This window comes from Plutella xylostella, chromosome 9 (assembly GCF_932276165.1).
Source record: "Plutella xylostella chromosome 9, ilPluXylo3.1, whole genome shotgun sequence".
In the NCBI taxonomy this organism is placed as follows: Eukaryota; Metazoa; Arthropoda; class Insecta; order Lepidoptera; family Plutellidae; genus Plutella; species Plutella xylostella.
In genome coordinates this window covers 6,188,517-6,203,436 of record NC_063989.1, presented here as the reverse complement: position 1 = coordinate 6,203,436, position 14,920 = coordinate 6,188,517, and the positions used below count along the sequence as shown (strand labels likewise).

The window sequence follows — 14,920 nt, the reverse complement described above, 5'->3', positions numbered from 1 at the left end:
GTCGTAATAGCTCTAGTTTTAATATGTCATGGGCTAAACTGCTTCGTCATTGTCTTGCTTGTCATGTAAGGAAGTATGTACATGTACCTACATACGACTAGGTAGGTAGTTTCACTTGGCATAGTTAAACGCAGGTTTAGAGTTTAGACGTCATTTACGTGATTAAATAAAAGAGCGTACTTTACAGTAATGTAAATATATCGTGATCACATGTTGTTAAACTAATTTTCTCTTGAACTAAACACATAAACGCTTTATGATGGCAATAAAAGATGCTATAGATAATAGTTTAATTTTTTTATTAGGAACTGTATAAAAATATTCCAGTGATTCAGACCTAGTCACATAACCTACGGTTCAAATGAACAGTTATCTTTTCCTTCGTGACCCTTAATTTCCTTCTTGGCAAAGGTCGGTAATTCGAAAAACCTCTGGCTGTTTGCTAACACTTCAGCGTCTTCAAACGTTTGCGGCATATCTTTTCTGGCGGTTTCTGGCAAAGTGAGGGCAATCACGGCACTAAGGAAACCAATTAACCCACTCAAAACCATCGGCAGCCACGTGACGTATACCTCCAAGTACACGATATAAGGGGAAACCATCGTTGCTATATACCCGAGTATATGGATAGCACTTAAGGCTGACCCCCTAACTGAAGTCGGGAACAACTCGGCTCCCCACTGGATGGCTGTGTTGTAGCTCATGTTGATGGCAAATCTCGCCACGACCGCGCACACAACAGCGCCTGTCCCGCTTCCAACAAACGCTATCAAAATACAGAAGACAAAGGAAATTGCGGACATGCTGCAGATCAACCAGCGCCTCCCCACCCAGTCCATCACGAATGCCAGGATCAATATCGAGGGAAACTCCGTCGCAGACACCACAGAGAATGAAACGAAAAAGTCAAAGTCTAGCATCCCGAGACTTCTCACTAGCGCATCAAACACTATCACACAGCACATGTACTCTACACATATCAATACAAACATCTTCCTTAGCACAGGGTTTTTCAAAATTTCATACATGTTTCCTTTCTCTGTGTTCTTTTTGTTTGAGAAATCTTCTTTGAATTTTTGTATCATTTTGGACGGAATATCTTTTCGGTTCACTTTCCCTAAGTGAAGTACTTTGTTTACTGCGTCATCGACACGGCCTTTAGTGAGCAGCCATCTTGGGCTTTCTAGTAATAAAAGAGGAGCAGACAACGCTAGGATTAGTGGAAGACTTGTGGCCACAGAAGTAATCTTCCAGTGCCCACAAGCGAGTGCTATCCACGGCAGAGCTATGGCGGCCAATGAGTAGAAGACGGCGAAAGATAAATTAGCGATCAACGTCCTGTATTTCGGTGCTATATATTCTAATACGAGGAGGTAGGCCATCATCATTGTGTTGTCATAACTCATGCCCATAAAGAAACGGCAGATAGCGAACTCGGTGAAATCGTGAACAAATATGCTGGCGATGCCTCCGACGCATCCAATCACATTGCTCGCCACGATGGCTGGTATCCGTCCGAATCTGTCAGCGACCCATCCGATGAGGAATCCTCCGAACACGGAGCCGAAGAAGAAGATGGCCTGCGCCGAGGCCTGGTAGCTGCGTCTGTCACAAACCCATCCTAATTCGGTTGAAATCGTTGGATACGGTATTTCGCTAGTGTCAAACTCCCATCCATTCTGGCACTTGGCGGTCTCCCAGCTAGGGTTGGGCTTGTCCCCAGTTCGTAACACATCACTCCAGTTGGCCACGTACGAGATGCAGTGTGAGTACCCGAAGCGGGCATGGTCGTCGGGCGGTATGGCGAGGCTCCTGCGTTCAGTCGCCGTGAGATTCTCTAACTCGGGTATCCAGCACCAGTGCTGGCTCGGCACTTCAGTCAGGAACATCTGGGTGAAGTACACGAACACTCCGTACACGTAGTAGGGCATCGTGGCGATGAACAGGTACAGCTGGTAGCGGCCAAACTCCCCGGCTTGGACCAGGAGGTCATCGAAGTCGAGCGTCTTCTCTTCCTTTGTTTTGTGTCCATCGTCCGAGCTAATCCGTTTTGATACTATCGAATTTGGCTGAACACTGATCGGTGCTTCTAGCTCGATAGACATTTTTTATATTGTTTGTATACCAATTATGACAGTGCCTACTTATAAATTTTTAACTAATGTCTCTGTCGGCTGTAGGCTAATTATAATTTTAGATAAATACAATTATTTCTCTTTTATACGAAGATACCACCTTATCACTCTCTTATCGAGATGCAGATGTAATCAACATTTTACGTAATTAACATAAATCTTAATTACGAAGGTGCTTGTTCTAGGAGTTAGTATTTAGATGATTATTACCTTTTACGACAGGGATTTAAATACTTATTATGTATTCATCGTCTACCTAAAACTTTACTGTAGGCAATTTCGTTAGAATTTTCCCAAAACGTAGTGCTTTGATCTTTAAATTTCCCATTTGCATAATGTTTTAGTAAATTGCTTCAGTTCTGGTGGCGCTCTGACTCAGTGACGACTGGATGGCACAGTGGTAAGTGACTCTGACTGCTGTGTCGAGTGTCCACGGTTCGATCACCGGCCGGCGCTGTTTTTTTTTTTGTATAAGGCGGGACAGTTCGGTTTCATTCCTATACAAAACTTTCGGCACAAAAATGGATGAGTTGGACAAGCTACCGTGGTGACAGATTAGTCCGTCAGATTAGCGGTTCAGTTGTTAACTGCCAATAACTTAGTGTTTATTTCTCTGTGCTAACTGCCCAGCAGAGTTGTGTTGGCGCTCGATAGAAAACTATCGATAGCATATAAGTAATTAGGTACTTAGCCGGTGTCAAGTTAAGTCTTGCGTAGTAAAGGATGACACGACACTTGAGGAGGCCCTTTTCGTATATGGAAGTACCTATCTCTAGGTATCAACAAACTATTAATAGAGGACCCCACCATCGGGTCTACGATGTGTGTGGGCGGTGGCAAAATGTAATCCTATTTATTTTGACGGTAGGTTCAACCGTGTAGAAATTTATGATAAAATTAAAAATATTAAAATTTTATTAAATAACGGCTTGTTTTGAAATAAAAAACCCCTGTCTCAATATTTTGGCAAAAGGTATAGGTACTTTACATAACTTCATGGTTTTGAAAATAATTATGTAAGTAGTTATAGTTAACTACATGAGTTACAATATCTAAACATTAGAATCGGCGGATACAGTTCATCATAGGTAAGTTAAAATAAAATTGAAGTGATCTTACATAAAGTACATTTATTCTATGTATAACGTTCGTATGGAAAAAATCCATATTATAAAGACAGGTTTAAAGTAAGCATTTACTTAACAATAAATTAATATCTAACAAGAAGTTTAATGGAGATATTTATAATATATACTTTATATAAAGTATATATTATATACTTTATTAAGTAGACGCTTGTATAACGTTCATGCCTACCTAGCTATAAAGAAGCTATAAAGTAATTAAAATTTCCTTGTTATCATTAAGTTTTGTTTGCTCATTAATTTACATTTAGTCAGCCATTTAGGTAACTTGGGATAAATTCTGAGCGTCATTTAGTTAGGAAGGTAAGATTACGCTTTTATTCCGTGTTGTTCTCACAACATCTATGTATGTAGTAGGGAGGTTATCGTATCGGTGGGATAAAAAGCATGCCTCATCAATGATTAAATCAAAATTTTACATATTAATTAGGCGTTTGACGACCAACTGACAGCGTTTAGCATGTGTTGAAGTTTTAATGGTAAGGCCCATAAGACTTTTAAACAAAGCTTTAAGGTTTTGACAGCACCTATATTAGAATTTGTACCTTCAGAATCGACCTCATTGTGTCCCCACATTGGCCTTCCTAGTGACGTTAGTATGTACTTACTACATTGCTGTATTGTCAATGCTGCAGTAAACATAGGGCTTAAATTTTCTCTGGTATGTAGGAATGATGGTAAGTCAGCAATGGTCAGCAGTTAGCACCGACATCATCCTTTCTCCACGGAAACAAAATCTAGTCTAACTACCTGTTAGGTTTATGCTTACAAGATTTTTATTAAACAACACACGTATGTATTTATCATTATTTTATTTTCACAAGATCGAGAACATCAACAAATTTCTTAAAAATACATTAACGAAAAGACAGTAATTAAAAGAACAGCTGAGTCCCATCAGCTTCAAGTATAAAGTATTTACAAAATTTAAGCTCTTTGGCCTGTACAAAGTAATCTTTACAATAAATCAAAATATACACAAAAATATACAATGAAACTTTTCAAAAAGTCAAAATAAACTCGTAAACCAATGTACGTGTAACGAAAATTTAAAAATATTAATAAAATTTCAACAGCAAACTATTCAGAGAAATAGTCAAAATAAAATTAAAATACTTACAGAAAAAACATGTGCAGTAATTTTTTCGTGCAGTTTATACATCAATAATTGAATACTGATCCCGGTAAAAGATTTATTACTAAAATTTTACACAAACACTTATTAAACAATCGATACAAGAAAAATGGAATCTAAAACTGAACTATCTATTGATTATAGAGAAATTAGTAATTATGACAATACATCAATGAAATGAGATACTCAAGAGAATTCCAATTGAAATTACAATTCAGGGGAAATTGCACAATATTTTAATTTCTAAACTTGCTGAACAACGTCTACCCTAAATACAATACATAGTTGCATATTGTACCACGAAGTAATTACTCGACAATAGGCCATAAGATTTTAGACTTTAGAGTGCATATTCTTTCGGCCTGTGGTCGAGGGGAAAGCGTAAACTAACTACAGTAGGCACAGAAGGGTTCAGTACATTTGGCTTCGTACGGGAAAACCTTACAAATATCACATCAACTATTACCCTTGGGTTTCAAATAACTAAACATTTATACAGTGGAATGTTGAGAGAGACTGAATTCAAATTATTTTCAATTACTTTAAACAACCCAAGGGAAAGTGGGTCAAGCGAAATTAACTCTTAAATATTACCACTACTAAGAATTACCCTAAAATAGCCTTGAGCTGAGATCTTGCACCTAAGTCGATAATTTACGTATACTTATTAATTTATTTTAACTAATCAAACATTGAATCGTTGCGTGCGTGACTGCTTGTGGTGGCTCTTGGTACTACGAGATAGACACATTTGGCACAACGCTCTGCCTGAAGATTGAACTTTCCACATGTCTACAACTACAGTTTAGGGGAAACAAGGGGTTTGTCCGATAAGAAGCTATTACAAGCTTTGTTTATTATTATATTGCCTACACAAAAAGCACATTTTCCTAAAACATTTGAACTATTTACTGTGGATATGTTTAAACCAGGAATCATGTATTTACTAAAGTTAACTCTCTAAATTGACAGTCATTTTGAAACACGTGTGAATTTTAATTTAACTAACAACGTTTGCCCTTGTCTTTATGAATCGAACAAAGTGTAAAATTATCTAGATGCATTTATCAAAATGAACGCATTACATAAGTCAGCATAATAAATATTATAAATTAATTACTATTTACCAAACTTACTACGCTAAAAATGCTCAAACTATATTGTGGTAACTACAATAACATCGAAGTTATCTCTCGCTTTCAGTCAAAACGTTTAAATTTTAATTTCGCAATATTTTACCTTAATTTCATTCGTATGAGTCCCAAATCATTTTACACTTAATAGCTGTCAAATTCTAAATTCATAATTTATATTGTTATTCTATCAGTATTCAAACAATGCTGCCGCTACCGCATTTCCCGTTGGTCAAAGACAGGCTCGGCCCGAGCGAGGCGCGTCCCAACGTGCCGTGGCTATACGAGCTAGAGATACCGGAATTGAGGCTCAAATCGTACCCATTCGTGGTATTCATGTACTGGTTATTCTGCAGCCCAATGAGTAGCTCAACGAGGGCGTTCGACGCGCTCTGTGCATTGAGCAGCTCAAAGATTATACAATTGCACTCCGGTTCAGGGTTCTTGATGTTGCTCTTAGTTGACGATGTGGAGCTGGTTGAGTTGGTCCCCGAGTGCGGGGCCGCGGGAGGCGGGGGCGCGGGGTGCAGGGGGCAGGTGAGCTGCAGCGTCTTGGGGTACTGCGTGGGGATGCCCGACAGGTGGTTGGCGGCGGCGCGCGCGTAGAACACGCACGTGTGCCCGTCGTTGTCCGGGTAGTTCGGGTTGCCGTTGTGCTGGAACAAGGAGTGGCATTGTAAGATGGTTGTTTATGAAAAAATGTTAGTGTTTGTTATAAGTAAAAGGGATGGTGGGATTGTTCAGTTCATAATTATCATATACGTCATGAAGCAGCATCTTGCTAAAGAAGCTCCAGAGACCTCTCGACAGAGGCGGCGCGCGCGGCGACGGCGCGGCCGGGATGCGCACGAGGGTGCCCACATTTCGCGCGTGTAACTATCTATCTATGTTACCCCCAAGCTCTGCCTATTTTGTGGTCTAATAGCTGCTCGCAACGCCAGAGATCTCTCAACCGGGGCGGGCGCGCGCGGCGGCGGCGCGGCCAGTATCCGGGCGAGGGTGCTTACATCCCCACTCGTGTATCCTTATCTATGTCTGGCACCTATGACATTGCCTAGTTTAGGGTCTAATGGCCGTATCGCTCATGTCACCATAGCATATCACACATAATTAGTTAAATACATACCCATATAAGCAGCTGAGCGGCGGCCAGATGCCCTGCAGCAGCCGCTGCCCTTAACGCCAGAGATCTCTCAACAGGGGCAGGCGCGCGCGGCGGCGGCGCGGCCAGTATCCGGGCCAATGTGCCCACATCCCCACTCGTATATCTATCTATATCTGGCACCTATGGCATTGCCTAGTTTAGGGTCTAATGGCCGTATCTCTCATGTCACCATAAACATAAATACATATCCATATAATGGAGCTCACAAGCCCACACGTGTATCTATCTATGTACACGTATTTGTGTGCATATATCAGCTGTCTAAAACCCTCAGCTCTGCTTACTTTGTAGCCGTGTGTGAGATTTAGTACATCTACATACCCATATAAGCAGCTGAGCGGAAGCCAGATGCCCAGTAGCAGCCGCTGCCCTCAACGCCAGTGATCTCTCAACAGGAGCGGGCGCGCGCGGCGGCGGCGCGGACAGTATCCGGGCCAGGGTGCCCACTTCACCGCTTGTGTATCTAACTATCTATATTAAACCTACGCTCTGCGTGGCTCTGCTTAGTTTCAGGTTATGCATGTATCTATCTATCTTTGATACACCTATGCTCTGCCTAGTTTTCGCTCGAATGGCCGTATCATAAGTATAAATAACATACCCATATAAGCAGCTGAGCGGCAGCCAAGTGCCCTGCAGCAGCGGCTGCCCTCAACGCCAGAGACCGCTCTACAGGGGCGGGCGCTCGCGGCGGCGGCGCGGCGAGTATCCGGGCCAGAGTGCCCACGTCACCACGTGTGTATCTAACTATCTATATTACACACAGGCTCTGCGTGGCTCTGCTTAGTTTCAGGTTACGCGTGTATCTTGCACCCAGGCTGCGTCTACTTTTGTAGCCGTGTGTGAGATTTGTTCAATCTATCAATCTAAATAGGTTTTTGTGTGCATATATCAGCTGTCCAAAACCCTCAGCTCTGCGTACTTTATAACCATGTGCGAGATTTATTACATACCCATATAAGCAGCTGAGCGGCGGCCAAGTGCCCTGCAGCAGCCGCTGCCCTCAGCGCCAGTGATCTCTCAACCGGGGCGGGCGCGCGCGGCGGCGGCGCGGCCAGGATCCGGGCCAGAGTGCCCACATCGCCGCGGGTAGAGGCGGCTCGCAGGGCGTCGGCGCCGGTGGCCACGTCCGTGGCGGAGAGGAAGGCCCGGCGCTCGTACTTGAGGCGGATCCATCTGGGGATAAGTAGGAGCTTTAGTATATGGCTACAGGTTGGTTTATGGTTTTGAAATGGGGAAAGTAGACCGTTTAGTATACAGCTGCAGGATACAGGCGCGGATCCAGACCTCAAAATAGGTGATGGGCAAGTCTAAAAATGTTTGTTTTTGTCTCGCCTTGAGGTATTGATAGCAGTTTTTTTTTAAATAGTGATGATATTATGGTTGTTCTAAGTACAATTTTTCCAAATACTTGATTCAAAACTGTAAAATTAACAGTTTTTGGAATTTTAACAGATAAAAGTCTGTGTTATGGCAAAAGTTACAATACAACGTAAACAAGTAGACACTTTCAAGTTGTCTACCTACATCGCATTTAATTGAGGCTGATTTTATCTCGATAGGAAAAAAAATAAGGTGCCTTATCTACGTTTATTTTAAAAGAAAGCCTTTTTTGACAAAACAGAGTTTCAGGTTTCCTAAATTTTCATCTAAATACAGAAGGCAAAAGTTTATAAGTTTCGATGGATGTATTGTAAATTTTTTACGAGAAAACGGATGTAGAAATTTGACACCCTGAACTTAAATTGAGGCTACATTTTATTGCAATTTTCCCAAGGAAAACTTTTTAAGGCAGCGGGAATATTGAGTTATTAATTTAAAACAAGTTCACTTTACCAAATTTTTATAATTCCTGTCATTTTTCACTGCAATATCGCCCAATTTAACCGTTTCAGACAATTTTTCTGGGTTTTTTTAAAGTCCTGTGTTTATGTGAAAATATAAGCCCGACTCTCTGGAAGTCCTTAAGGACAGCATTTGACACGAGTGCGAAAATCTGTCGCCCGAAGTTCTCGCTGAAGTGATTAAAAATGCCGTAAAACGAGACCGTATGGCAATCAGTTGTGATGGCGCTAATTTGAACGATATCATATTTTCGAGTTGACCAATACAATTCTAAAATTCTAATAAACATAATAAAATAACATCGTCGAAGTTTTTCATTTAGAAAAAAAAGAGAGCCAAACAACATAGGATGATAACTTTTGGCCCACCTTGTATAATTCCACACGATAAACACGCAAAAGTTCAAGTTTTAAACTTTTTGGAACATAAATTGTGAACAAATACGAGTATTTCGGAGGCAGGGTGTTCTAATAAGACCTGGAAAACTAGTAATTTTGTAAATACAGTGTAAACTACAAGTAACGTCATTCGATTTAACGACAAACTCTCTAAACTTTTAAGAATTTATTTCGACGCTTTAGAGTCTAAAGCGTCGAAATAAATTGGTTTTGGTTGGTTTAGCTTGTCTTCCATACAATGATACACTCTACATAGCGTTACACCCACTCTCAATAACGACAATAATTGAGAAATAAAGTTGCTGATTTTAGTTAAAACTGCGCAGCTGTGTACGTTTTTTAGTCACTTCATTATCCTAGCCTGCAATAAACTTGACTGTGGGCATCCCGCATACCGAACTTTCTAAGAAATTGGTTCTTTTGTTTACAAATTGGGATTGCTTGCACGTGTAGACTGATCTTGCTTGACCATGACTAATAAGTAGGGAATTAGGGATCATGGATTGTCTATAAGTACGTTATCATATTCTTAATTGCTCACAAACTTTCAAACTGTAAACATGGCTAGTAAAAGAAAATCACTGTGTATTGACGAAAAAGTTTTACTGATACCCGCAATAGAAACGGGAGAGAATATAAGATAAGTGATGTTGCCAAAAATTTATGTTGTCGTTCTACCATGTCCACAATATGGGAAAACAAAGAAAAAATTCTCCTCTCTATTTAACGACAACTCTCTATAACGCCATAAAATGCAGAGTCCTTTCAGTGTCGTTATATAGAGTTTACACTGTATATTTAAATTTGGGAAATTTTGTCTACTTAAAAGAAGCCATAGATAACTTTTTGTCAGATCCTATTGCATTGCATAGCTATTTAAGATACAAAACAAAAAGATAAAAAAAAACTGCTGGATTTTCAGAAATTCATAACTCAAAAGAGCGAGCGGTGATTTAAAAATGGCTGCAAAATTTGAAATTTTAATGATGTGGAGCATCTTACCTATAAATTGTTAAAACCCCAAAAACTTTAAAAATGAATAATTACATATCACGTATCATTTTGTTATTTTTATAGTAATTATTCGGGTAATTTTTCCACACATCTTAGGGGTCAAAATTAAGGATTTCAAAAAAACTTAAATTCTGTCCGTTTTGCCATAAAATATTTTAAATAATAATTGAAAGATTGATTTATGGAGATCAAAATAGTCTCGTTGTATCTATACAATACATACTTAATAACACTTATACAATTTTATTTTTATTAGCCGTAACACAGACTCTTGGCATTACTGAAAATTTTATGGTTTTTGAATTCTTTAACGACTATCCGGAGAGCTTTCCAGGTGGAAAAAAATTTAAGTACTTATATAGCATAACCCGAAATCATCTCATTACAACTATAAAAAAAACCGGCCAAGTGCGAGTCGGGCTCGCGCACAAAGGGTTCCGTAGTTAAATCAACCTATCTCAAAAACTATAAGAGATACTTTGATCAAACCAAAAATCGTTGAAAGAGTTAATTAGCATGCATCACCTCTATTTTTTTTAGAATTTTATACCCCGTAGTTATAAAAATAGAGGGGGGGGGACATACTTTTTACGACTTTGAGAGCTGATATCTCAAAAACCGTTCACTTTAAGAAAAATGTTTTTTAGAAAACTTTATATCATTTTAAAAGACCTTTCCATTGATACCCCACACGGGTATGTACATCGAAAAAAAAAATTTCATCCCTCAGTTACATGTATGGGGGGCCCCACCCCCAATTCTTTTTTTTACTATTTAGTGTCATATTTTTGTAGCGGTTCATACAACACATATTCCCATCAAATTTCATCACTGTAGTACTTATAGTTTCCGAGTAAATCGGCTGTGACAGACGGACAGACGGACAGACGGACAGACGGACATGACGAAACTATAAGGGTTCCGTAGCCAAAATGGCAAAAACGGAACCCTTATAGTTTCGTCATGTCCGTCTGTCCGTCTGTCCGTCTGTCCGTCTGTCACAGCCGATTTACTCGGAAACTATAAGTACTACAGTGATGAAATTTGATGGGAATATGTGTTGTATGAACTTTTTTTTTTTCGATGTACATACCCGTGTGGGGTATCAATGGAAAGGTCTTTTAAAATGATATAAAGTTTTCTAAAAAACATTTTTCTTAAAGTGAACGGTTTTTGAGATATCAGCTCTCAAAGTCGTAAAAAGTATGTCCCCCCCCCTCTATTTTTATAACTACGGGGTATAAAATTCTAAAAAAAATAGAGGTGATGCATGCTAATTAACTCTTTCAACGATTTTTGGTTTGATCAAAGTATCTCTTATAGTTTTTGAGATAGGTTGATTTAACTACGGAACCCTTTGTGCGCGAGCCCGACTCGCACTTGGCCGGTTTTTTTGCCATTTTGGCTACGGAACCCTAAAAAAAACAGCCATACCTCCAAAGTGATAAAATAACTAATTTATAAAATTAAAATCCCGTGATTTGATATGGCAAGTCATTTAGGTGATGGGCATGCCCATCTTGCCCATATGGGTGGATCCGCGCCTGGCAGGATAAGCTACATTATAGAGCTTATATGCCTAGGCGTGGGACGCAGGCCGCGAAGGGAAGGGAAGTTATAAGAAAAAAGTGTTATTTTCTAGTCATCTGCGTTCTTTGACAAGTTTTATTTCGTTTCCGCTAGAGGCACCACTTTGTATGCCAGACAACATATTTCATAATATAGATGCCAACTATCACAACTTGTACAATACCTACATGTTGGTTGACTGTGGTTTTAACCTATACCTTTAGAACCTACGTCATTAATTAATGCTTCATACGTCAAGTCTGTTTAGTCTGAAATTTAATCTTCAACTACCCAATGACGTTTGTTGGTTATTTCAAAGAATTATTTTTATAATCTTATCCAAACTGTCTATCTTAATTCTGACTGTGCTTGTGCTTATCTGTAGTTCTATAACGTTTGTTGGTTTTCAGAATAAAAGGATTATTATCAATAATGACGTAAAGTTAAGATAATAGTTTTCTTATAAAATGGCATTACCAAGAGCACATGATAAAAACCCATAAAAATCTTGATAAATTAGATTAACTAAATACTACACAGAACTTTACTTACGCGGAATAAAATTTTATAAGACATCGCTAAGTGTAGCTTAGTTTTGATCACGTCACGTCACTTCCCAAAGAAAACACATTGATCGTAAACTTTACGTTTCCATCGGGGCGGCGGAGTTAAATTAACTATACAAGGTGCTTTTGCGTTTGCGTTGGGGTGACTGATGTCATTCTTTTACTATCTGTACACACATTGGCCAAGACAATAGCACCTCTATGCACATGTACATACCGCTCCTTCTCCTCGCGGGCGGAGCTGGAGATGGGCTTGATGTGTCCGCGCGGGTCCGCCTCCCACACCGAGTTGGCCAGCGCGTTGCCCAGCGACACCATCACGCTCACGTAGCCTAGACTGGAATAGAGAAATACCAGTTATACATAGATGTACTTAATGTAGATAGGTGAATAGGAAGGTTAATGTTCTATCAGCAATATAAGAAGTGCTGATAGGCAACTATGACTGTATTGAAAAAGTTTCATTCACACTGTAAAGAAAATGGCACTTTATAAGCGGCTATTATAGCGCTGTGCGCTCTTTATAAATATAAAACAGTACAGTCAGTTTATATCCCAATAGTAATCATTCCAAAATCATAAATATGTCGATAAATCAATGCTGCAATTATCCATAACCGTAATGTAATGTCACGTGTGAAATGAAGGTGGTAGACTATAATGATGACCTATCGACAAATAATATACATAATAACGTAGAATAAAGAACATTCCGTTTCATTTCATGACAGACATCTTTTTTTTTTAAACAAATAAGAAAGAAAAGATACAAAAGAATAACAGTATAATAACTTACGGCCACTCGTCCAAGTCGAGCGAGCGCACCCTGGATATGTGCGAGCCGAGGTTGCGGTGTATCCCGGAACACTCGATGCAGATCAACACGCCCAGGTTCAGGCTCGCCCAGTCTGGGTCTGAAGAAAGACAAGAAAACACGCATAAGTAATGAAAAAAAAGACAAGCATATGTTATTGATATTACCTAAGTGTTTCATAAAATAAAACATTGAAACAAACAAAATCTAACCTTATTCCATTTTAATAATCGTTGTGACGGATAAATTATTCGGTGAAACGGAACATGACTAAATGACTATGTTTTGTTCCGTATCATAGACAATAAGCGTAGGTGAAGTTTAAATTTATATGAGTGCGCCACAAACAAATAGTTATAGTGCCACAAACTTATCTGTTCCGGTGAGAGCGAACTAAATTGGTCCATACCTCATTACTTACTAAATGAATTTCATATTGACATAGATTATATGGACCAATTTAGTTCGCTCTCACCGGAACAGATAAGTTTGTGGCACTATACCTATTATGATTTTTAAAAGAATGACAGAGGCTTAGGCATGGACTTTACAAAAAGTGATTTTATGTTTACTTGAAGAAATTCATACTATCATAATTTAGCTGGAACCGCTTTCACTATAACAGTCTAATTTCAAGAATAGTTCTGGGCCTCGAGAGCCAGCTTTTTCGCCGCCTAGCGGCAAGTATGTGTACTAGCACCGCGCCATACAAATTTGCCTTGTCCATTTCACTTCTCGATAGGTAACAAAACACCCACTACACTACTGATTCTCTTTAGTTCAAATGTAAATATCGTACCTGGGGCGCCACAGTCGCAGCACTTGTCGTTGCCGCGCACGCGCCGGATGTAGTAGGTGGCGCGCACGTCGCCCGTCGAGTTCGCGCCGGTCGGGGCCGGCTGTCGGGACGTCTGTAAGGCGAAAACTCATTAGATTCGTCACTAGATATTACATAGGTCATGTTACATATTTTATTAAACGCTATCGTTGTTCGCTTCTTTGGCTTCGTCCGCACTACCTTTCTCAAACCTATTAGATTTATATAAATTGTAACATACGATAACTGGAACCATGAGCACATGAGTATTTGGGCTTGTAACAAAATAAAATATAATCAGCGCCATCCATTAGTACACTAGCAAACTAGATGAACACTCACCCGTCCCTGCAACGAGGCTAGTATTTGTGCTTCCACCGCGGCGACCCACGCGTCGCGCTCGGCCGCCGCCGCGCCGCCCGCGCCCCCCACCTCCCAGCGCCATCTCTTGCCCTCCAGGCTCACTATCGTGAACTCTGACGACGTCGCGCTCTCGCCATCTGGTGAGAATAATTGGTATTAAAATTTTGATAAAACAATCATCATCATCATCAAAACAAATACAACGTTTTCAGGATTCTAGAGGTATCTACTTTATGGCCCATAAAATAGAGACCATAGAGATAGAAAACAGATACCAATGGAGATAATTTGGCAGTATGCTGATGCGTATGGCGTACACAAATACATAAAATAGAATAATCAATACCACATACCATCATCACCATTCTTCACCCCGCTGCTTTTCATTCTCCGGTGTCGTTTCTTCACATGCGGTGTGTCTTTATCCGAGCCATTCGTTGACCCCACCATGGAAGTCAGCTCCTCAGGCCCAAGGGTCTGTCTAGTCTGGGTGCCGGGCTCCTTGAGAGCGTCAAATGCTGACATGAGCGCTTTGTCAGTTGCTCTGGTTGGCTTGTCTTTGTATCCTGAGGATGGGAGAAATAAGAAATTATTAAAATTTGAGTTTATGTATGGTGTGTATTATAGATTATTATGAAATTTAATGGGAGAAAGACTAGTATGGTACTATTAATTTGATATGGGGATCATCAGCTGTCATTATTTTATTTTGCATAGGTGAGTTTCTGATTTATGATTACTACAATAACAATCATAAATGGTACTGTATAAAATATTGTACCTAAAATGGCAGCAATTAGTTCCCCCTTTGTATTCTAGCT

General features: G+C 39.8%; 2 protein-coding genes across 4 annotated transcripts in view; both read right to left on the bottom strand.

The window, feature by feature from the left end:
• Positions 1 to 282: 282 nt before the first annotated feature.
• Positions 283 to 2,200, bottom strand: LOC119691313 (carcinine transporter). Its single transcript, XM_038108586.2, has one exon. It carries the CDS (start codon positions 2,103 to 2,105, stop codon positions 351 to 353), a length of 1,755 nt encoding a protein of 584 aa, XP_037964514.2. The 5' UTR covers positions 2,106 to 2,200; the 3' UTR covers positions 283 to 350.
• A 1,875-nt stretch (positions 2,201 to 4,075) lies between these two features.
• Positions 4,076 to 14,920, bottom strand: part of LOC105384884 (centaurin-gamma-1A) — a 65,204-nt gene continuing 54,359 nt past the window's right edge. For all 3 annotated transcript variants that reach the window (XM_038108195.2, XM_048623034.1, XM_048623035.1), the window contains 7 exons: positions 14,453 to 14,665; positions 14,079 to 14,236; positions 13,719 to 13,830; positions 12,902 to 13,019; positions 12,323 to 12,442; positions 7,667 to 7,889; positions 4,076 to 6,204 (listed from right to left, as the gene is read on the bottom strand). In XM_038108195.2, coding sequence (XP_037964123.1) covers positions 5,746 to 6,204; positions 7,667 to 7,889; positions 12,323 to 12,442; positions 12,902 to 13,019; positions 13,719 to 13,830; positions 14,079 to 14,236; positions 14,453 to 14,665 — 1,403 coding nt within the window. In that variant the 3' untranslated portion in view covers positions 4,076 to 5,745. The remainder of the gene's footprint in view (positions 6,205 to 7,666; positions 7,890 to 12,322; positions 12,443 to 12,901; positions 13,020 to 13,718; positions 13,831 to 14,078; positions 14,237 to 14,452; positions 14,666 to 14,920) is intronic.